Source organism: Oreochromis aureus, linkage group 17 (genome assembly GCF_013358895.1).
Source record: "Oreochromis aureus strain Israel breed Guangdong linkage group 17, ZZ_aureus, whole genome shotgun sequence".
Classification (NCBI taxonomy): domain Eukaryota; kingdom Metazoa; phylum Chordata; class Actinopteri; order Cichliformes; family Cichlidae; genus Oreochromis; species Oreochromis aureus.
This window is the reverse complement of record NC_052958.1, coordinates 13,867,204-13,889,206: the sequence shown is the minus strand read 5'-3', so window position 1 is coordinate 13,889,206 and position 22,003 is coordinate 13,867,204. Positions and strand designations below refer to the sequence as shown.

At 41.2% G+C, this 22,003-nt stretch overlaps 1 protein-coding gene across 5 annotated transcripts in view; it reads left to right on the top strand.

The window, feature by feature from the left end:
* anks1b (ankyrin repeat and sterile alpha motif domain containing 1B) overlaps positions 1-18,362 on the top strand; it is a 262,310-nt gene extending 243,948 nt beyond the window's left edge. For 3 of the 5 annotated variants that reach the window (XM_039600939.1, XM_031758542.2, XM_031758561.2), the window contains 6 exons: positions 4,460-4,531; positions 6,311-6,397; positions 7,998-8,135; positions 8,227-8,394; positions 15,672-15,763; positions 16,980-18,362. In XM_039600939.1, the coding sequence (XP_039456873.1) occupies positions 4,460-4,531; positions 6,311-6,397; positions 7,998-8,135; positions 8,227-8,394; positions 15,672-15,763; positions 16,980-17,028 (606 nt within the window). In that variant the 3' untranslated portion in view covers positions 17,029-18,362. Of the gene's footprint in view, positions 1-4,459; positions 4,532-6,310; positions 6,398-7,997; positions 8,136-8,226; positions 8,395-15,671 lie in introns of all 5 variants that reach the window. The other 2 variants (XM_031758546.2, XM_031758553.2) reach the window with 2 other exon arrangements.
* Positions 18,363-22,003: the final 3,641 nt, after the last annotated feature.

Below are 22,003 nucleotides of genomic sequence, written 5' to 3'. Positions count from 1 at the left end.
CAGGGCAGAACAAAAGATGCGGTGTATCAGCGGTGTTCTCATTTTCAGCTCAGGCTCTAAACAAACAAAATTCTCTCTACTTTCAGCGGCTCCTCGCATAACATTGCAACTTTATTATGTCAGCTTTACAACTAGATTTTGAAATTATTATCTGAAGTTATTAGAGATCCATTTCCCGCAAAACCCTGCAGACATTTTGACGTTATTACCAAACATGCAACATCATTAACAGCCAATATTATCTCAGCACAGACTGCCTACTCTTTCTTATTAATGAAAAAAAAACTTTGAAGATATGAAAATACAAAATATCTTTGAGTAATACTCAGGCTCAGACACGAATGTTTTGTGATGTCGCTCTTTCATATGGGTCAACCTGGTGAGCTAAACCTGCTCATGTTGCTTTGTATTTTGTAGGAAAATGGGAAACAGTGCAGTGATTTACTGAAAAATGTGGAAACACAAATGGGAACTCGGTATATAAGGCAAATACAGTGTGTACAATTCTAACAAGCTTCAAAGTCAATATTTGGTGTGACCACCTTTATTCTTCACAGCTTTCTTGTATGTCTATAATAGTCTTCAGGAAAAGTTCTCCAGGCTTGTTGAAGGACATTCAAAGCTCCTCTTGGGTCTTTGAAGACGGCTTCAATAATGTTGAGGTCTGGGCTCTGATGAGGCCAATCCATGACTGTTAGTGTTCCAATTTGTTTTTCAATCCACATATGGACACTTGGTGTGTGTGGGATCACTGTCATGAAGCTGCTACCATTCAGGTGCTTTTCACATGGTATTACATGATGAATAAACATCTAATGCACTTTTCTAGATTTATAATTCCATCAATTCTGACAAGATCTTCAACATCACCGGCTAAATGCAGCTCCAAACCATGACAGAGCCTCTACCGTGATTTACAGATGACTGTAAACACTCAATGTTGTGGCTCTATCCGGACGTATTCATGACACGTCACTCCATAAGACCTGTTGCCACTCATTTTCACTTCAGTTCTTGTGTAATTTGGGATACCGCAGCCTTTTCTCCTCGTTTCTCATTTCTTAAGAACTTGATTTTCAGGTACTGTTCATCTAAGTTTTTAGGCCTGACGCTTCTTTTGTCCTCTACTTGTTTAGTTTTCTCAAATTCTTAAGAGCACAATGGCACCGTGTTGAGATACAACAAGTTTTCTGCTTGTAGCTCTTTGAAAATCACCTTGTTGGTGCAAAATACTTTTTCTTGTCTTTCAAACCGTGTTTGAAAGATCCTTGACATTTACACAGATTCAGTTAAAGGAAGAAGAACAAATAATTTGTTTGTGACAGGCTTCTATCAACGAAAGATAAAGACAGCAAATAATCCATTTTAAATGGTAAGTTGTCTGTTATGTGTAGACAACACTGACTCATTTCTTGCATTGGGTGCGTATTTTGTGCTTGAATCATTCAAAGGTCACTATTAAGTGGATTAATTGGAGATTAATTATATGAATTAGAGGAGTGGGACCTCGCCTCCGAGCACTTCCAGTTCTTATCTATATATGACATCCTCAGTTCTACAAGCTGTTTGTTCTCATTTCCGTGGCATCCTCCCTCCGCTTTTTTAATTCCCTTACTTCTTCACTTCTCATTAGTACATGGGGATCTGCCAGGCCCAAGAGTCGCCGCCGGTCCCCTCCGAAGCCTTCCCCAAACTGCAACTCAAATCACATTTAAGCCATTCGCCTTTATCCACTAAAAACCACTGTCAAACCTCTAAAATGAGGATGTGGGCCCCTCTAATGAAACAAAAACATTCCTCTGAAAATGGTCAGGGGTTAGCGCTGGACTGATGAGTGAAATCCAACAAATGTGCAAAGAAAAGCTTTGAAAGACAATTAGAAAGGCTGGAGAACTGTTCCTCAAGACCACTTTAAAAAAATTGCAGGAAAAATCTGGCTACTTGGAAGCAAAATGTAAAGAAATTGGGGGGTGGCTCAAGATTGTTGGACAGTACTGTCATTCAGAGTTTTCTTGACCTTTTCCTCCAACACCAATATTTGTTGGTGACAATCCCAGCAGCCTTAGAGGTCCACTGTCCACTTAGCATGTAATGAAACCAATCAGCCTATGCATTTCAACAATATATTAACATATGCCAAACATTAAAAATGTCCTTCTGTTCATCATTGCATGCGGATGTTACAGTTACCCAGATACAGACTTACAAAGTAGCATGGCTGTAGAGTCCTAGCCTTGTTATGTTGCCTCGAATTTTATTTGAAACTAATAAAAGCCAAAATTACTGCCAGCGACATGGTATAGGAGACAGCAGCTGGTCTTGTGTGCAACTATAATGCAATTTCTCAGATAACTGCCAGCAAGCCAGCCATAACAGCGATTTAACGTTGTTAGCTTGAGTCAAGACAAAGTATTAACATGCCCAGACGACCTCTTTCTGATCTGCCAAGGACTAGACTGAAAATATGACTGAGTCAGTGTCTGTGCTGCGAAAAAGCAACTCATCATGCAAAGCAATTGGCCCAGAATGATGTTTCGTGACTTTAAGCAAATATATTGTCCATCAGATTCAAGACAAATCACGTGTGGTCCTTGACTTTCGAGTCATTTATTGTAGAGTTAAATAGATGAGATAAATGAAGCTGTAAATATTTCTCTCCTAATTCACTAAAAGCCTGCTTAAGGTCCCACTTTGGGGAATAGAGCCCCTTCCAGAAGCTGGGCAGTCATTGTGAGGCAGTGAATGTCACGCCCATTAAGTGCTCTAATGCCAACATAAACATTGTCCCTGTAAAACACCGTCACCATTAGTAGCTTCTTTATTAAATCTGATACTACGTGTGCAAAATTATTAACTGCATCCAGACAGAAGGATCTACCAGACAGCAATGTTAATGTACCTCAGGGAGCCTCTCAAGGTTGATGTAATCACTGCTGTGTGCCTTTAATGAAACCCCATATGAGCCATGTAGGAAGCCATCCACTCAGTGCCTTCCGCATTGTCTGCATTGTTTATGCTGTTTACATCCAGGCTGAGCTGGTTGACAGTCAAGACCTGGCCAGCTTGTAAATTAGCCACACATAGCAATGGTTAGAGGGAGAGATGCACTGATTCCAATTTCTTTGGCCGATACCGATTTCTGCCAATTTGGCTCGAGCCCCTCGTAACCCTAATTTTCTTATCCTGAGAATGAATGGGATGGGATTTTTGTTCTAAGAACTAAAACTAAGTCAACTTTTCTTTAGTGGAAAATATAATTTTTATAATATTCCCCCAAACTGCAATAGGTTCCAGGATCTAATCTCATTTACACAACTGAAAATGAAGTGCTCTGCTACTGGAAAAGGGTAGAACTAGCTTTTTAACAGCAAAAAAAAAGATCTGCAGGTGGATGATAAACTGTATATACAAGCTTGACTAGCCACTGGGACATCAGACACTGGTTTTGGTAAGGTCCTCTTGGGAAGCCATATCTTGGCATTTTAAAACTAGATGCTACAGCTTAGGGGTGGACTTGACCGAGCTACGTAGAGACATTGCACACTCCTCACAAGCGTATCTACATGATGTTAATTAAATAAAACTTTGATTGTTTGATTATGACTATAAGCTGATTGGGAAAGCCTTCACTGAGGTCATGGATCAAGAGAGACATCAGTTGCCCCAGGCTAGCTATCATTAAGAATGCAGGTTTAAGGAACTATGTATCAGTTTCGATTTTCAGACCCCAAATGCTCTTTGATATACAGTCTACAATTACATTGATGAAGCAGGTGTCTTAACTTACGACGTGATTAGAAAGGGCTGCTGTTGGAGGTTGTGGTATCCTCTTCAGCAGAGTTCAGCATAGCGTTCAGCTACAGCACTGCTTGCTGATCATTTGGCAGGTTGGCTCAAGCCATTTTATCATAATCAAGCCATAGAGCAGGGTCACCGCTGCAAGCAGCTGAGGCAGTAAAACAGCTGTCACCAGTCCCAACCTAGACAGGAGCAGCAATGGTAGAAACAGCGATGTCCTACTGAGCAGCACTGATGGCAGCAGGATGGTCTGTTCATTCCTTGAGAGGATGGCTCTGACTAATTCATCAGTCACCATCAGAGCAGCTAAGAAATTTGACAGCAGATGACTCTTCCTGCTGCTAGACTTCGTCTCCATCGTTTCCGTTCGAGTTCATCTGCAAAAATGAATGTCGGTGGGACTCGTCTTCATCAGAGAAGAGAAAAGCCTAACTTATATTTCCTACCTATCATTTAATCCACCAATTGGCTGTAAAAGACCACGTTTTGTATTTTTTGTCCCAATGATTTGGTTTCTTAGTTCCAGCTTTTCTCTTTGACTTTTGTTAGTTGCCCTCTGCTGGTGCATCCAGCTGGTATTGGAAATTTAAAAGCAGTCACAAGGTTGATGCAAAAGTTCACGCATTTACCTGGCATCGTGTTGTCTGTGTGTTTCCAACAGTACTTGGGCTCAATGTTGGTGAAGGAGCTGAGGGGGACGGAGTCCACACAAGATGCCTGCGCCAAGATGAGGGTAAAGCTCAATCTAACTTTATGTCTGGTACTGAAACCTCAAGCCAACATCTGGATAATTTGGGTTTATTAAAACTCACTCGACTAAATTTAGCCTTGGTAGCCGGGGATCGGCCTGCCAGGGCCTCTGCTCCTGGCTGCCGCCCGACGCACACTGCACCTGACCCCTGACCCCTGACCCCTACTGCGCTTCCTGTGGGTGGTGGGCCTACAGTAAGATGGGCCCATATCCCTTTTTTGCGCTGTGCCCTACCGGGCCCCATGGACTAAGGCCCCGCTTTGCCCACGGCCACCATCCCCAGGCCTGCCTCCAGGGCGGGGCCCCGGTAACCCTATCCCAGGCAGGGTGAACTGTTCCCTTGATTGTAAACTCATAGGAGTCAAATTTAAGTTAAACTATTACAAAGCTATGCTTACTAGCTTATACTATAGCAGCTAGCATGAGAGCAGGCTTACTAAACCTTTAAATCTGGGACACAGTCTGAATGCCCTCACGCTCTCACTTGAACTTAAACTTAAAATATCATAGCGGTGGATTAAGTGTGTTGAGGGATTTATTTTTAATATCCTTGCCTGGGTTGCCTGATACCTCACAATCCCCCTTTTACCTCTAATCACCTTATCTCTTCCTCACGCCTTGTGTCAGTCTCCTGCTCCCTTTTTTTTTCCCTTCCTCCTTTCCTTTGTTTCTTACTGACAAAGAGAAAGAGGAATGTGCCCTAGTATCCATGTCTTTTCATCCTGCTCATTCTTTCCATATTTTACTCTTAACGCTGACTCTCTCACTCCTTTGGCCCCCGGCTCTCACCCTGAGCTGCTGCAGTGTGAAGAAGAAATTTAATATTCATATGCAAAGCTCTCTGTTCCTCTTCTCTCTTTTCTTACTTTCTATATTTACAGTATGCCACCATCATCAGAGGGAAATTTTTCTTCTGCTTCTCATTTTCCTCAGTTTTACCAACCTTTTACTGCACACTGTGGTTGTAATTAGCTGCAAAGAGATGCACGTCATATTACCCCCAGCTTTTGTAACATTGCTAACGTACCACTCTTTCATCCTTCCCTCCACGGTTGAGGTAGTTTTGGATGTTTAAGATCCAACTTCACTTCTCAGCTTGGATTCACTGCCAGTGAATCCAAGTGGAGCTGCCTTTGTCAGTTTTTCAACACTACCTGATAGTGACAGGGTCGAACTGTAGCAGCAACATGCTGCAGGAAGGGAGCAAAGAACAGAACAAAGACAAACAGATATGGGATAGCAGCTCGCGTGTTCGACAAGGGAGGAGAAAAGAAGGACGGGCAGTGATAGGAATATGGATGCTGAGGAGGAGGAGATGACAAGCGATGAAGAACACAAAGTCGTTCAGAGAAGGAAGCTTTGAATATATTAAACCTTTTGTCAGGTAGGATGACAGCTGGGAGGGTAACGCTGACATCGCTGTAAATCACACAATTCTTCACAGCACCTCTCGGCATAATGAGTTCAGTATAGGTATGTAATTACAAGGAGTGAGGAGAGATATACTGTCAGAGCCCGATATGACCTAAAAGTTAATAGACTTATTGAATTGAATCGCTGCAGTGACTTGAGTGTAGAAAGGTAGTTTCTTATTTTATTTTTCATAACCTTTGAAAATGGTGCGACTAGAATTCAAAGCAGAACAGAAATCTTCATTAAATACGCCAAGTTAAATTGTCAAGTTTACTTTCACGAGCTGCCTCCAAAGTCACTGCTGTTTATTTCCTCTTTTTTGTCTCTACCTTCTCATTTTTGCACAAGAAGTCGACAGAACAGATGAAGAAAGTGCCGACCATCGTGCTCTCCGTGTCCTACAAAGGAGTGAAGTTCATCGACGCCACAAATAAGGTACAGCAATGCGCACGGCTCGCTTCCTGTGAGGTAAATGACACACCGAGTGTAAAGCCCGCACAGCATTGCAGTGCTCGTGTCTGCTCTGCGCTGCTGCAGCCTTGCTGATTTACAACTGTATGTACACAGAGCGCAAACAAGCAATAATCAGGATGAAAAGGGATGAGCTGAAAGTCTAGAACAGTCCAGAACAGAATGAAAGTATTTGTGATTCATGTGCACGTATATAAGAAAAGAATCAGGTGCATATTCGGATTCTTGTTGAGAAGCTGAAGGCAAGAATTTGCACTAAAACAGAGCATGCTCAAGTAGGTCATCCACACTGTAAAAGAAAAAGAAAGACAAGAGACAGTTTTAGATATTAAAGTTACCCAACAGTGATGAGAAGGACACCAGCTGGTGATTCTTACCAGAAAAATTAATTAATTAAAAAAAAAAAAATCCAAGTAAGTCTGTGTTTGGCAATTCAGTTCTCCAATTAGTCACGCAGACATGCTTGTGCCTTCTCTCGGTCCTGCATTGTTACAGAACACAGAAGGAGACGAAATGTGCGGCAACTCTCTACTCAAACAGGGGCTGTGTGAAGACGTCCACTGCTACGTATATCTGTGATATCTGTGCGATTTGTCTCGAACACAATATAAAGATAATCAAATGTGCAATTATTTGTGGAAGGAAGTTACACAGACTTTGGAAAAATGATTATGCTTCTTCCTGTTGACACCATTATAGCGCTTAATGTTTAAAAAGTCTTCTCAAAACATTTTTTAAAATGTAATAATAAAACTATCTCGTGGATTTTCACTAATGTACTAAACCGTGAACGACAGACGGAAAGAAATAGTATTAAGTACAAAATCCATTAGGAAGATCAAAGATGGTAAGTCATTATTAGTCCTCTGTGGTTACCTGCTGTGTGAGTTCACCCAAAACAACAACTACAAGGAGAGGATTCCTCTCTTAGCTTAACCCAAGTAATCAATATGCCTATTTATATACAATCAGTGCAGAGAGACAGCACTGTCCTGTATGACTAACCTGGCATTTCACTGGTTGAATGTTATGCAACTTCTTTTTGATTTCTCTCAGGTGAAATCATCTTCACTGCACCGATTTTTATCTCTACAATATGTTGTTTTAATGTTTTCATTTTCATGCCCTTAAAAAAAATCCACTTCTTCTAGATCAAAGTTTAATGCATTTTCAGCATATTTTCTTATAATAGCTCAAAGCAACTTCTAACTTAAACGTAATGTTTACTGATGTTGGCCCCCGCTAAAACTTCTCTTTGGGCTTTGATGTTTTTTTAATTCACAGCGCTGAGATGTGCTTTAATTAACGCAACACAAAGTCTGAACGTTCTCCAGTGACATTACCAGAGGACAAATTCCATCTGAGTGGCTCCAGAAACGTCTCAAACCGAAAAGTGTGCTACAGTGATTATGAGTTTGAGATGAATAATAAATCAGATTTGTTTTTCCGTGAAGTGGCTCAATGGAGATAATCTACAATCTCTCGGTGCGCTTCTTTATCTTTCTGCTTCTGTGTTTTCTCTCTTTGTTTCCTCCTCTGCGTCTTTCGCTCTCTCTCTCTGTAGAACATCATAGCGGAGCATGAGATTCGCAACATCTCGTGTGCAGCTCAGGATCCAGAGGATCTGTCCACATTTGCCTACATCACCAAAGACCTCAAGTCCAGTCACCACTACTGCCATGTCTTCACTGCTTTTGATGTGGTCAGTACTGACACTCTGCTGTGCTCACAGGCGAACATCAGACTCACTGTCCAAGATCACATTCACCTATTTGATTTTGCCATTTTGTCAGAACCTGGCCTACGAGATCATCCTGACGCTCGGACAGGCCTTCGAGGTGGCCTACCAGCTAGCCCTACAGGCTAGGAAGAGCGGCCACGGATCATCCACACTGCCCGAAAGCTTCGACAGCAAACCCAGCAAACCTGTCCCCAAGCCACGCATCAACATCCGCAAGTCTGTAAGTAACGCAGCTACACAGCTGCACTACTGTTCAAAGACAAAATCCATCCCTGTCAAGTTCCACAATAGTGAGGCCACATGTTCCAGATGGTCTGGATTGGATTGCTTTGGTCTAAAGTGAAAAAACTTCAAATTTTTCGAATTTCATTCCAATAAAGCACTCCTATTTTCACTGGACTCTGTCCATAATACCTTACCAGTATCATCCTCACTCATTTACATTATTTCTAAACATCTGAGATTGGTTTTCTAGCTCTATCTGCTCGTGTTCTTTGCGTGCGTGCGCCTTGGCCCAGCGGACTAAGTGGCAGAGGTGTAGGTGGATATTTGATCTGTTAAGCGTTCACTCAGTCTTACTGTCCCTGCAGTCTCTTACACACTTGGCTGATTGATGATGCGTGTTTGCATAAAGCTCCAGGGAGGCTTGCCCGCTCTCTCTCCGGGTGTGCATGAGAGTGTGTGTGTGTGTGTGGTTCTGTGTAACAGAAGATAAAGAATTCTCATGTGGAGGACTGCACTATAGGGAAGAGCTTTCCGCTCATGTGCAGTAATCTGCTTGAGGTAGGGCTGGGTATGATAAGAAATAAATACAAATGCTGATATACAAATGCTTTGATGGTTTAAATGATAAGTTGAGGAGCTTCACTTAAGCTGCATCAGTGCATACAGAGCAAAAGAGGAAAAACCTAGTCTTCTCTCAAACCTGCAGGAAAGCACTTGAATGTAACCGTAATGGATTTAGAGAACGATGATGGTTAAGCAGAGCAAAGTGCCCCATTTTTGCCTCGTGTCTGCTCACAGATATCACTCAGAACTGTGAACTTGTTCTGTTTCCTCCTTTAGCCTGACATTCCCTGAACTGTAATAGATACCCTCGTTGGTGGTGGCTGGCTGTATAATAGCTTGACAATGGCTTTAGTCCAGCTTGTAGCATTGATGGGCTAAAAGATAGCCCTCAAATAGTGCTTATTGAACAGATCGTTCTGCAAAAGAAAACCGTTTCATGTCTTGTGTCAACTCAATAATCGGGATGATTCCAACGTCTGAGCCCAGGCAAAAGCTACAATGACGGATGGTCATATTAAAAGTGGCCAAGGTTTCAAATATTACAGTTATAGTGTTCCAAAAGCTCAGGCTGCAGATGCACCAATGGCTCAATTTCAGAGTGTTTTTCTGTTCTTGGATGTACTCTTGTACTCTTGTATGACACCAAAGCAAGGATATTATCTCATGCACCCACCCACTGGTCAAACCTCCCGTTTGCAAAGCAATGCAGACTCTTAGACAAATAATAATGAGAATTACTTTGGACACATTCATTCAAAGCCACTCGAGTTGAGTCCAAGGCTTAAAATCTGAAGCTGAAATGAGCTTAATAGGTCTCAGACAAGTCAATATTTATCAGTCATGCTTCTAGTGGACTCTGTATGCCCCCAACAGTTCCGTAACTTATATTGATCCATATAAATTATGGTAATCAATACCCAGCCCTCGCTGTTTAACAGAGTCTTCTTTCCCATACAGTATCATGAAAGCATGTGTCATGCCTCCATCAACTACAGCGTCACAGAGTCTATCAATAAACCTGCAGCCCTTCCATAAACCCCTCAACAGACCATTAAAATAGTCACCCTAACCCACTCTGCACTCATTACCCTCCTCCACTGACAAACACCAGCTCAGGCTCAGCAGCGCACGTGTGAGTCCAAAAGGCCTGGTACAGAGTTATAGTTGCTGCTGTAACGGTGTGCTTGGACCAAATTTACATACTGTGAGTCATGAAAAAACAAAAAGATGGTGATTGAGTGGAACAGCAGTTTCATAGGAATGCTCTCGCTTTCTAAAGTTAGTGTGAGATGTGAGATGGTGAGGAAAGATGGGAAAGGAGAGCACATGGGGTATTTGTTTGTGTGGTCCTATGCCTACAGAGATGATGGATGACGGCATGTGCACACACAATCTGCTTAGTCGGCAACCATTACATTAACCATTAATTGTCTTTTTTCCTGCCTGCTTCATGTATATGTATGTGTGTGTGGTGTAGTTAATGGCTTGTGGTGTGCAGCAGGGCAAAGATACTGCAGGATTCACTTAATATTCCTGCCACCCACCAGCTATGATCTCCATCCTCCAGCACCTCTAAAGCCCATGTCCTTTAAAATACGGTAGCTTTGTTTCTCTGTGCACCAGTTACAGTTTCTCCACAACCTCCCATTGTCATATTTCTCCCGTGAGCATATCAGGTTGTAAATCCCCCCCAACATCCACTTAACTTACAAAGGTGAACTTGTTTGAGCTAACCGGGACTGGTGTGTTACTGTAATCTGTAATATGACACTTTTAAAGCAACAGATTTCATTTTAGATAGTCTACAATAGGCCTGGGTCGTATCAGATTATAACAGCAGTTTAGAAGTCCTTATGGAAGATGGAGACTATGAGTGTAGAAAAATGCCTCTGCCCTATATACTGTATATAAAAGATGGACATAGCAGTCGTGGTGGCACTCATTGGTGAGCAAAGTCCGGCTGTTAAGTATTTTCGCTGTTGCTAAATTTTTGTTACTTAACCAGACAAATCTACCTGACAAACTGAGAGACTGTTCATGGAGTAACAACATGTCAGTCACACTCTAAAGCTTACACTGCTTTATTCTTTATTTTGTGGTTGTATTCAATAAGATTTGAAATTTAAATTGTTTGTTGAGATCATACAGTAAGTCACGTTTTCTCATAGTTGTCTATGCAATCTGACTTTGGAATCTGTGAATGATAAAGATAAAGATGTGACCAACATATTGCCACATGTAACTTTATAACCTTTTCTCCAACTGCAATAGTGGTTTAGTCCTAGATAGATGCCACCCGAGCCTAGTCTAGAAGTCCTATTGTTTACATTACCCTAACCCTTTAACAACCTTTAAAACAACTGGAAATTCGTCATGAACCTGGGGAAAAATGTCTAAATCCATTTGAATAAACTGAGCCTGAGTGTTAGAGACACTTTTTTCAGAGCTTTTTTTGTACAGTTGCTGTGGCATATTCATACTAGTGGGAGTGTTGTTGCCATGCAGGAGTTGCTATATAAGTGTGGCGTAACATTGCCTTCTCCAGTCTGAGTTTTGCTGTGTTGTGGTAATGCTGCTGTCCCCCGCTGTTTCCAGGGCAATGAATTTGCTGCCATGTTGTTGCCATGGTTTTTTTGCTTTTGGTTTTAGACCGCTGTTGCCTTTCTCTGTTGCCATGTAGCTGCTCTGTCCTCGCTGTGGTTTTTTGCCTTGCTGCTTTGTTGCTTTTGGAGCAGGCCGACTTTGACTTGTGTATGACCTCTGCCTCCCTGTAGGTCATCATGCCCCCTTCCAGCCGCTGGTCACTGGGCCACATTTACACCCCTCACCGGCCTCCTCTTCACCCTCCTCTTCCTCCCTCTCGACTCTTCCATCTTCCTCACAAAGCTCAGTCACAGGTCCTCCACGCTTTTCCTTCTCTTATCCTTTGTTTTCATGTAATTTTTCATTTATTCAAGGAGAAGGCGCCATCTGTAAGTGCTTCCATTTTAATTCTGTTGCTTTTACTCAACTGACTCTGCATCCTTGTGTGTTCTGTTTGCTGTGTGTGTGCGTTTCTTCATTTACTACCCCATGGGTCCATATCACTTTTAGTAGCGCTGGTATAAAAAAAGACAGCCAATCTTGCAGAGCCAATCCATTTCATAAGTGCTTCAGTTTTTACGTGTCCGTCTGTACCAATTCAGCCTCTGGATGGAGATGCACCGCCTCCTTCTTTGTGGTATATTTGAGATGGTAAATTAATATAAATAAAGCGCTTTGATCAATAAACAGTTGAGTTGAGTGGTTGGACGTATAAATCAACTAACAGTAATTGGACCGAGCTGAAGGATGAGGGATTTTTTGGGGGGTCTTTTTAAAAAACTTTGTTAAATTATGCTAATTAAAGAGTCTGCCTCGTTGAGAATTCGACTCAGTCAATAATTAGCTCGTGAATTCCTTCCTTTCTTATTTTATGTTTAATAAATTAGAGTTGCCAAAGATTCTCATCATTAGTGACCTTGTATGTCCTAGCTTGCCAGCTACGACAAGTGTTGTCAGCCTTTCGGTGGCAAATGCTGCAGGTTGTGCGGCCTAAATATTAAATAGCTTAAATTTTCTCATTTACTTGCTCTTTCATGACTCAGTCATACTACAGTGAAAATAGGACAGCAACCTCTTTCTGATTTGGAAAAGACTGGTGGTTGCCCAATGACTACATTGATTTATAGTTGTATAGTATATTATATATTATATTGAGTGTGTTGAACGTGCAACACACTCAAATTCTGGGCAACTAATTTCAATCACATGGTGATTGCTTGGGTCAACTGGCAGAAGGCAACCTGTCTCCACACCATCGCAGTATGACTCAGACTGACTGCAGTCACCCTCAGATCGACTAGCAGCAGTCTGCAAGTAATTTCCATCTCATTTATAAATGGAGACAGATTTCCAGCATATTGAAATCAACCTGAGTCAGTCTTCACCGACAAGCGCAACTCAGCAGCAAAGCATCGCAATAGGGGACTTGATTCAACTGGTTATTTTCTGTTCATATTCCTATATAAAAGTAAGGTTTTAGACTGCCTATAGCATTTTGTAGTTAAATTTCCATTCTGCAGAAACTACATCACTATTTGGGAATGAATTTCTGAATTTGTGTTTTAAATTTATGAGGTTCTGGCAGGACTTTGAATTTCATGTGAATTTCTGTGTACATAGATGGCAACAGATTTGCTTTTTTTTACTGATTTGTTACAGTTGAACAACTTGACTCCATTCAATTGGAGCAAATTGGTCTTATTGCCAATTTATCACATGTCAAATTTACTTTGAAGATGGTTCTTTGAAGCAACTAAGGCAACAGGACTGGAAGTTCACTGTACACAGTCGCAATAATTGTGGTCTTCCTGCAGTCTCCAACCACAGTTTTCTCTAGTTTGATTGTAACATTAGAGGCTAAACTTCATTTAGATCAAAGCTGTGAAACATAAGTCCCGGGGGCCAGAATCGGTCTGGCAAAGACTCCAATCTGCCTCACTGGATAGCTTTGGAAAATGATAACAAGGGCACAAATTTTGGACTTTTAACTGTATTTTTCACTTATAAAGACCCCAATGGGTCCCCCCATACTCATACACCAATGTAATTAGGTAATAAAGAATTAAATGGGAGAAAAGATTCTGGGTTTTTTCAACATCTACTACAGAAATGTGTTATTTTTTTGGTTTTTACAGCATAAATCTGCAGTTTAACAGATTTATTCCTTACAGTTTAAGCCTGAAGAGTGCTCTTTCATTTAGTACAGCTGCATGTCTTTGTCACGTGGAAAAACTGATGTCTACTGTTGTACTTATATTAAGATCTCTCAGGGATTGAATGTGTAGTTAAAACTTCAAAAGTCATTTTCATGCGAATCATCAAATCAAACGCTGGACTCAGAGTGGCCTGCTGGAACATTTTAAAACACTGCCTACCCTTTATAACAAATGCTTAAAAATGAGCTAAATGTTTAAACGCACTTGAAACCACGTAGGTTTAGTAGTTCCAGAACTAAATGCTTGCACTGAACTTTTATTTTTGGAGTGCTTTCACTTCTGACCCAACCTCACACTCACCCAGAAACATCTTCATCTATCACACAAAGCATATGATTTTTATAAAGGGTCATTAAAGAACGACTGCCCTTCCACAGTGTACGTAGTGTGCCAAGAAATTATTCAAAAGTTCAATAGAGCCACACTACAAAGAGCATGTTTTACATCAGTTTGGACCACTGAGTTCGCAGAGCCAAATCAAACATTGGATGCCCCGGTAGCATCACTTAAAGTTTCTCTTCTCACCCCTTCCTTTGGGAAAAAAAATTGCTGATATAAAATTCATTTTGAAGGCAGACGGTTCATTCAGCGTCTTCATGTGTGGTTCATGAATTTGATACTGGTGATGCTCTGGATGAGCTCTTTACTGAGCGTGATGTGTTGTGATGCCGCGAGATCGAAAGTGTGTCTGTGTTTGCCCTAATCCTATAACCCCAAAACAGGATTATATGGTCTTGCTCTGGCTGTGTGTGTGTGTGTGTGTGTGTGTGTGTGTGTGTGTGTGTGTGTGTGTGTGTGTGTGTGTGTGTGTGTGTGTGTGTGTGTGTGTGTGTGTGTGTGTGTGTAAAGAAGAGGATGGAGAACCGTATTAATATTACAGTTAGTTTCAGTACTGTTGCTGTAGCAGTGTGTTAAGAGAAGATAACAGAACCATGGCTCTGTTAGTGCACCGCAGAGTTAATCCAGTTTCCTCCAACAACACTACGACACCTTTCAAAGCAGATCATTTTTGGCTTTATTATAAAAATGTTAACACTACATGAAGATGCAGTTAATAATTTGCTCATATATATGTTTGCAATTCAAGTTTACAAACACACGTATTCCTGTACCGAGTCAACTTTATCGAAGCTGCCATCCCCCAAACCATCTGAAAACAAACCAACAGACTGGAGGAAAGCCACCCTCGGCAATAGACCTAAGCCTCTTGATTGTTGCCTTGGGGTTATTTTTGAAAGCGCTCTAGATTGTTTGGTTTGTTTCTCAGCCACCACGACAGCTTTGCAGCTACAGACAGCATCTCTATTAAAATGCTTCGGAGCTGCAGGAAATGGCTCAGGAGGTAGAGCAGGTCGTCTACTAAACAGAAGGTTTGTGGTTTGATCCCTGGAAGCGCCAAAGCATCCTTGGGTAAGCCAAGGCCAAAGTGCTTGTGAATGAAGAAGGTTGTATAGCATTTCAGAGTGGGGCAGCAATATATAAGAACCAGTTCATTTACCATTCGTACAGCTTATAGGTGATGCGCTGCCTCAGTATGAACACAGACATGACATTTATACATATTCAAAAAAATGTGTATATTCTCAGTTCTGCTTTCCCATCTGTATTATTTTCCCTCGCCATCTCATTTCTCTGTAAGCAGCCGATCCTCCACCTCCATCTCATTCATTCTACTGTATCACTCTGGTTTCACCGACTATCAGCATGACATAATATCTGAAAACTGCACCTCAAGTCGTTTTTTTAAAACTACGACACAGACTTTTGCATTGTTTGGTTTGAAATCATCCAACACAGCAGTACAATATAATAAACTGGCCGTTTGTCCTGCTTCTTTTCCCCTCCCCCCTCTTGTTTTTTTCTAACTCTGCTTCTCCCCGTCCTCCTCCTCTGACTCTCTCTGTGTCAGATGGAGCAGCCGTCCATGGATCAGAAGGGCCATGCCAACGTGCCGTGGATTGTGGAGCCAGGTCAGGAGGCCAAAAGAGGAGTCAACACCAAGTACGAGACCACTATTTTCTAACATACACCCGCCTTGTCCAATCCTGTGTGTGTGTGCCTTTCAGAGGTTGCCCTGTACCGGGGCCCCGCCCCGGAGTTGGGCACGAGCGACGCACGCCGCCGCGCCACCTCACCGGCTGACAAAAAAAAAAATTAAAAATTAAAAAAACATCTCGCCCCGCCCCCGATAGCCGAGCCTGTCTACTGCATGATGACGTTTGGCGCTGCGTTGTCTCTCTCTTCTTTCTCCTTGTCTCTTCTTCTCTCTTTTATTTCTGCTCTCCCCCCTCTCTTTGGCCTGGGCCACATCCTCCTGCCTGCAGGGCTGGCGCATGACCTTTGAACCCAGGGCTGTGGTGCACTTCTGTCTCCACCTGTAGGGGGAATGGTCAGCTCTGTTTTTCCACTTCATGTTTGTCGGTCAGTCAGCAGTCAACCGCTCGGTTATTCTGCTTCCAGTTTCTTGTTTTTGTTTTCTTTTTCTTCCTGTTTATGGGTGCAACCATTTGGCTTCGTCTCTCTCCTCCTTTTCTCCTCCAACTGCCTCCATCCCTCACTTTACTATTCCTTTTAGCCCTTTTGTCCAACCGCCCCTGATAACTTGAGCAAGATTTGAAACCAGAGCACTGCTAAGAGGCGAAACAGTGTTTTAGCTGTCTCTGAGCACCGTGTGGGAGCTGACAGTGAGGAGGGATGTTGTCCTAACATGACAACTGGAGGGAAATTTAGACTTTTTAAACACTTTTTAATCAAAGAGGAGAGCTGAACTTTGGGAGAGGTGATGTAGCACAGTCTAACTTTGACTCAAACTGGTTCATCCAGCAGGCTACTAGAATGTATTTCAACTTTTTGATTCTTTATATCAGATTATTTTTTGGAGATAAACTTGTAAATTTCTTTGACAAACTATATTTTAAACTTGACCTGTGACACAGGAAGATCTAGGTGAACTTTTGCTTTTCTAGCACCTTTTTTCAGCACATGTTTGTGTATATGTTCAGAATTACTTTAATCACGTGGAGTTTTTGTTTTGTTTTAATTTTTTTTCCCAGCCCATAAACCTTGTTTTATTTGGGGGAATAAATCTTGTATGTAAAAGGTTTAGCATGTGGCTTGTGAAACGCATGGTGGCCATTTTGGATTTGCTGAGCAGGGGGGCCAGTGGAGAGGCGGGGTGTGAGGGCTCTCTCGATAAGTGATGTCATCTCATTTGCAGGGCAATGCCGGATGCTCATGTCTATTACTGTGGAATGCAAAGAATGTAGCCAGCCCTAAACATGGACCTTGTCACACACACAATGCAAAAAGGACTACAAAGGACCCTCTTGTTCACTTTTCAAAAGGACTACAAACATGGATGCTACTCCACAGTGTTTAAGGTTGACTACAAAATATTAACGTCATTCATCCACGTGTTGCTCGACACAGTAAACATCGGACCAACTAATAATTAAACACACACACACACACGCTGACAGGACTGCATCTTGACAGACGACCGTCTGCTCTGAATGTACACTTATTAGAAAGCAGCCTCAACTTTCTGCAACTCCAGCAGGATCTGTTTTATGCGCCCAACTGGGAGGCATGACCTTCGAACTTTTTGGCAGGTCAGCATCTCCATGGAGACTGTGAGTATGGTTACAGGGCATGTTTAGGTAATAGACGGCGGGCTGACTAAAGGGCATCCCTGGGCATGTGTCAGTGTTGGCATGAGTTCCACGATGTCTGGCTGGCTCTTTTGGTCCTCTTTATTTTATTTCTTTGTTGTTGCTGTTTTTTTCTTTAATGTCAGAAAATAATAAAGAGATATATGCACAAGTGTGTAAATGACTAGCTGCAACACGCTCAAGATGCAACGGGTGTCTCATTATGGATGAAGAGCCTATGTGAACAAAGCATCTAGAGTCTAAAAAAAAAAGTATTCTATTCGTATTGCCTGACATTTTAATGTTTAATATGAGAGTATTATATTACCATGAGGATTATGATTATACTTGTGCAATTCTTGTCTACTGTTGTCTTAATGTTACATTATTTTTCTATGATATGCTGAAATGAAAACCTTGGGCCTGAGAATGATGGCAATCCTTTAACAAAAAAAAAATAAATAAAAATAAAATAAAATCTAGGCGATCATACTTGTACACAGAGAGCGAATGTCGCAGGTGGCTAGCTAACTTTTAGGTCAGGTCAACTCTCCATCATTTCTCACGGGGCTCTACTCTTATCTAGCAGATGTACTATTTTAAAACGCAGTATTACTGTATTATTTGGATGAGAAATCATCCAATTATAAAGTGTACATAGATATTTTGCCAACTCATTGTTCATACATGTAAAAGAGAAAAGAATAAAGGATTTGCAGCAAATGGCACTGGAAACATGGTACCAAAATAAAGGTTGGACATTTTAAAAAAAGTGGTAGATTGTAGAGACTGTATTTTGAGTGCAAACTAACATGAATTATTTGGTGTCATCACTGCTGACCAACTAATGTACATAGGCTTGGGCTTCCAGCACACTGATTTTTGTAATTTTGGCCATTATTTATATCCTTGTAAATCACATTAAATAAAATATGACTTGTACAACCATATTTATCCATGGGATAAAGTTGTTATTACATCTTTTTTTTCCCCCCCATTCTCAATCACTGCATAATACCAGAGTAAACATAAAAATTCCTAGAGACACATTATTTGACAATAGTGGCTTATTTTGGTATAGGTGTACCACTGTGACTGTGAGCAAAGATGGAGATATTTGGGTACTCTGTTTGTAGTACTAACCCTTGGTGCAGCTTCTGCAGATGATAAGGACGCATCTCCAAGTATCACAAAATTTCACGTTGCACCAATTGTCATTTGCAAAATGTACTTTTACCATCTGGGTCTTGCCCCATTTATGCACAACAAGCACCATCTCAGAACTTACTCGCACATTATAGTGTGTTAATATTTCACATACCTCAAACTGGACCTGCTGCCCAGCTGTGATGCCAGTGACTTCAAAATTTCACCTTTTTCTACGAAGGAAATTGAGAAAGAGAGGATAACCATTTATCTCCTTCAGGCTTCAAAGCATTAAGAATCTCTTCAAATCTTTTCTTTGCATTCATTCTTAAAGAGCTCTTCTTTTAGTCTTGCTCAACCATTTGAACACAAATGAACACTCATGGGAAAAGCTGTAGTTAATAAATCAGTATAATATTGATTGCAGAGCTCTCAGAGTTACTTTCTCCTCCACCAGCTTGTTTTTGGTTTGTAGGAAGTTCCTCACAGAATCCTGGTGGATTATTTACACCTTCAGGTGGTGAGAATCACTGAGGGCAGTCGTGTAAAAGGAGTTAGTAAAGAAGTGAAAACGATTGTGAATCCACTGGAGAGAAAGATGTTGAGACAGTAGTGAAACAGACCAAGAGTTTGTTAAAGTGTACTTTCACTGATAGTTATACTCAGCATCAAGACTGTAGTGAAAACACATAAGATAAGCTGTACTCGAGAAAAAAAACAAAACCCACTGCTGTGCACTACAAACCTCTAATTAGGTGTATAAAATTATATAAATTTTAAAAAAATGTATACTGAAACGGATCACTGATGAGCTCAGAACTGATCAGATGAGCAACTTCCTGCTCTGACACTGAGGTCACTGCAGGGTGAGCAGTTAGCTGCCTCCTCATTAACCAAATCATCCAACTTTACTGCGTGCCTCTTTGCATGTAGAAAAAGCACACACACACTGACATGACACGTCTGCAGTGAACCATTGCAGCTGCTGTGTATTTGCAGAGAGACTTCCTATTGTAAAAGTGTTCACAATATGAAATCATAACGAGCAACAAATCCCTGCATATATAACACACAATCATTTTCAAAAATGACCGCTCCCCTCTGCTTCCTAATTACATTCACTTCTCAGCTGATTAACCACATTTCATTTGCATTTTTCTGGTTTTCCAAGCACTGAATGGGAGGCAGATAGATTGTGACAGGAAGGCAAAGGCCCTTGGCCATTACCGAGTTACCGTTCTGCACATCGTGTCAGACAAATTTTGCAGTTAAAGAGAAACATGCAGTCTATTTGAGTAAGGTACGTCTCTGAATTCACACCATGATTTTATCCAATGTCTTTCCTTTTTTGTAAATCTGACACAAAATTGGAGGTGCGATATGAAGGAATGGAGGTGCACCACATGCTTTCAGGTGAAGAAATAATATATTCACCTTATGATAGAAACTCACATGTTAACATTAGGCTTTCAAAAACAACGAAATGACGACAACTGTGCAGTTCAAAAATAAATCTACATGAAGAGCCTGGTAGGGTTTGGATCTGCAGCTGTTTGCAAAGATCCACTCTATTGAAGGTGAGTGTATTTCTGATCAAGAAGTACTATTTGAATGAGCCACCTGCTACATTTATATTAAATTATGTAAGTATTGGGTCACTACATTTCATATCATTGTCGGCCGTCTGCTTGACAATCTCTGATTTGCAAAAATGTTTTATGTATTATTCAAGCTTTATTACAATTTTAGCCCCACATATTAAATAGTTATGTGATTTGCATTCAACTTTCATGCTGGATTCAGAAAATATTACTAAAAAGTTGTATCACAAAAAAAAATCAGTAGATAGTGTATCCAATACAGTCGGCGTTACTCCAAATTGGTCACAGAAAATTCACCCTCACTCCCAAACCGTTGCTGCAGATAGCCGCCCTTCCCTGAGCCTGCTTCTGCCAGAGCTTTCTTCCTGTTAAAAGGGTGTTTTTCCTTCCCACTGTCACCAAATTGCTTGCTCATACGGCATCATCTGATTGTTGCTTTTCTCTTTGTTTTCTCTGTATTATTGTAGGGTCTTTACCTCACAATATAAAGCACGCTGAAGAAACTGTTGTTTAAACACTGCCTCAGATTTAAATGTGCAAGAAAATAAAAAGCCTGAGAGTCTGTAGATGAGTCTTTTTTTTAAATATATAAAGCTTAAATTTCACAGTAAACCTGATATATATGTCCAAATTGTAAACCTTATCAATTTCAGGCAAATCAGAGGTAAAGTTGACTCTGTAGCACTATGCTAGCTGAAATACTGTCTTTATGTAGAGAGACACTATTTAAAATAAGTGATAGATTTGATCTGTGTAATTAACTGGCATTTCTTGTGTGCCATCTCCCACATTTTGAGGCTGCAGTAATGTGAAAATTAAACTGCCTTCTCAGTCAGCAAAAGGTGTCTAAAAGTCTTATTTCTTAAGGGGGTTTTTTTGTTTGTTTTTTTTTGCAATTTACAACCTAGAAGCTGAATAAAATGAGAGTTAATGAGGGATTTTAAGGGATATAAATTGCTTTAAACCCCAACGCTGCATAAATGTTCGTGCTGGCTCAGAAAAACGTTAGAAATAAACAACGGCATGCTCCATAAATATATAAACAAGGGCTTAGTGCATGGTTTACATCACTGTCAACCTCTTTTACCAACTCACATATGTAGACGTATGGATGAGTGCATGTGGTTTATTATCTATGAAACTACAGAGGACTGACATTTACAGCACGTCTGTGAAAGGCTGAACAAGCATTTGCCATGAGCTATAAACCTCAGAGCAAAATGGCTTGCAGTCTGTTTGCAGGTTGGACAGTTAAAATCTGCAGCCGACAGACCGCTGGGCCGTTCTCTGAGATCGGAGGAGAAAGGCGTGGTGCTGTGGCACATTAGTTTGCAGAAGATTTACTGCCAATCTGCAGTTTGGTGCATTCTGTTGAGAACTGACAATGCATTATATTGTTTTATAAAAGGAGACTACTGCAGGAGGAGAGTGGGAGTTAATTCAAGATATTATTTCTGGAAGATTATACCAGGAGTGGAGGAAGTGGTGCAGTGGCTGCTGTATGCAGGCTTCCCAAATCTCCACTAGCTCAATTTTATTTCTACTGCTGGCAGCGGTGGAGACACAGGACTTAACTGAGCACAAAGAGATACAGTGGGGACAGAATAATGGAGGAGGACATGAACACGTGGACGAGCATGGCAGGTTTTTTTTGCTGTTACGAGAAAATGACCAATAATGACAAAATGGTTCTATTTGTTGACACCAATTTTTAAAATTTTGTACTGTCTGCAACGAAGTGTTAAGCAGGAAGAGTGCACGCTTTGTTTCAGTGTCTGTGTCAGACTGTGGGACAGGGCCAAAATCCCAGATGGTATGTTCTTCCCACGGCCACTAACTAAAAG